The sequence below is a fragment of the Bubalus bubalis genome, chromosome 12 (genome assembly GCF_019923935.1).
Source record: "Bubalus bubalis isolate 160015118507 breed Murrah chromosome 12, NDDB_SH_1, whole genome shotgun sequence".
NCBI lineage: Eukaryota > Metazoa > Chordata > Mammalia > Artiodactyla > Bovidae > Bubalus > Bubalus bubalis.
Genome location: NC_059168.1, coordinates 93,267,647 through 93,269,375, shown reverse-complemented (window position 1 = coordinate 93,269,375; position 1,729 = coordinate 93,267,647). Strand labels below are relative to the sequence as shown.

General features: G+C 46.5%; 1 protein-coding gene across 1 annotated transcript; it reads right to left on the bottom strand.

The window, feature by feature from the left end:
• Positions 1–403: 403 nt before the first annotated feature.
• On the bottom strand, positions 404–1,354 carry LOC102399838 (olfactory receptor 1L4). The gene has a single exon (XM_025262449.2). It carries the CDS (start codon positions 1,337–1,339, stop codon positions 404–406), a length of 936 nt encoding a protein of 311 aa, XP_025118234.2. The 5' UTR covers positions 1,340–1,354.
• Between the last annotated feature and the right edge of the window lie 375 nt (positions 1,355–1,729).

The following is a 1,729-nucleotide window of genomic DNA, read 5'->3' as shown; positions in this document are numbered from 1 at the left end:
CTCCAGTACTCTTACCTAGAAAATTCCATGGATGGAGAAGCCTGGTGGGCTACAGTCCATGGGGTTGCAAAGAGTTGGACATGACTGAGCAACTTCACTCACTCATTGTCAAGCTTAAGAGGGAATTACTTGCCAGTAACTTTCCCCCACTATATGGGTAGCAGAAACTGTTTTTCTAAAATCAAAATTCTTAGCAGTACTAGCTTGGTATTGAACATATGTCTGGTCAAGGTCATTTATAGAGACTGAGTGATCTGGATTCCAGTTCAATACTCTTACTGTGATTCAATACCACTTCCTATCACCTCTTTGGGTACCAAGTGAAAAATGGGTACAAAGCAAAGATAACCTGATCATCTCTTAGGTCATCACCCAGTTATGACTTGTAATCTTTTTGTTTTTTCTATGAGTAAACTTGGTCCCTTAATTTCCTCAGACCCCTCTTCATATCTTTGTTCCTCAGGCTGTAGATGAAAGGGTTCAACATGGGTGTCACTATCGTGTATATAACTGTGGCTACCCGGTCCTTCACCACTGAGTACATGGACAGTGGCCTAAAATACACATAGATGACACTCCCATAGAAGAAGACCACCACGGTGAGGTGGGAGCCACAGGTGGAGAAGGCCTTCCACTTCCCAGCCGCAGAGGGGATTTTGAGCACCGTGACGATGATTCTCAGGTAGGAGAAGAGAATGCACAGGAAAGGGGTGGCGATGACAGCCAGGGTCTCGGTCATCACCACAATCTGGTTGGTAGTCGTGTCAGAGCAGGAGAGCTTGAGCACAGGTTGAGTATCACAAAAGAAGTGCTTGATGACATGGGAGGCACAGAAAGACAGGCGGGACATGAGTAGCACACGCAGCATGGAGTGCAGGTGAGAGATGGCGCATGAACCCAGCAACAGGAGGAGGCAACGCCGTGGGCTCATGACCACATCATAATGGAAGGGGTTGCAGATGGCTATCAGCCGGTCTATGGCCATCGAGGCCAGCAGGTAGCTGTCAGTGTTTCCCAAGGCCATGAAGAAGTACATCTGGACCAGGCAGCCCACATAGGAGATGGATTTTGTCTCTGAGAGTAAGTTCACCAGCATGTTGGGCACAATGACTGTTGTGAAGCAGATATCCATGAAGGACAGGTTGCTGAGGAAAAAGTACATAGGGGTGTGGAGCCGGGAGTCAGAGTGGATGGCCAGGATGATGAGTCCATTCCCCACCAGGGTGATCAGGTACATGACAAAGAATACAGCAAAGAGGGGTTTCTGCATCTGGGGGTTGGAAGAGATGCCCAGGAGGATAAAGTCCGCAGTGCTGCTGCTGTAGTTCTTTATCTCCATGTCCTTGACCTCTTTGTCAGGGTTTGGAGGCCCCGTGGGAGAGATGCGAAGGGCAATTTGATGAAGATGGCTCTTTCCTAACCTCCAGCCTATTAAAAAAAAAGGAAGCCCACTGCTTTTTGTTAGGATTTTAAAGAATAGTTATTTCAAGAAACTACAGAGATCAGGGGATAAAACCCAACAAGGGGAAAGGTAAACAATTCCAAGCTACTCCCTAAATGAGAAGCTAAGATTTTCCCAGGTGTTCTTAGAAACATCTATGGAGCATAATTTTTTTGCGTTCCCTTTTGAAAGATTCTTTGGTTGTTTTAGGTTTTTGCTCGACCAACATCCCTAATCAATTCTCTCACCCCTCCCTGCCTTTTTTCCTTCTTGTTGTAGGGGAAAAGT

Excerpts from the sequence above, each read along its gene's own strand:
- LOC102399838 (XM_025262449.2), bottom strand. The coding sequence starts at position 1,339 with ATGGAGATAAAGAACTACAGCAGCAGCACTGCGGACTTTATCCTCCTG.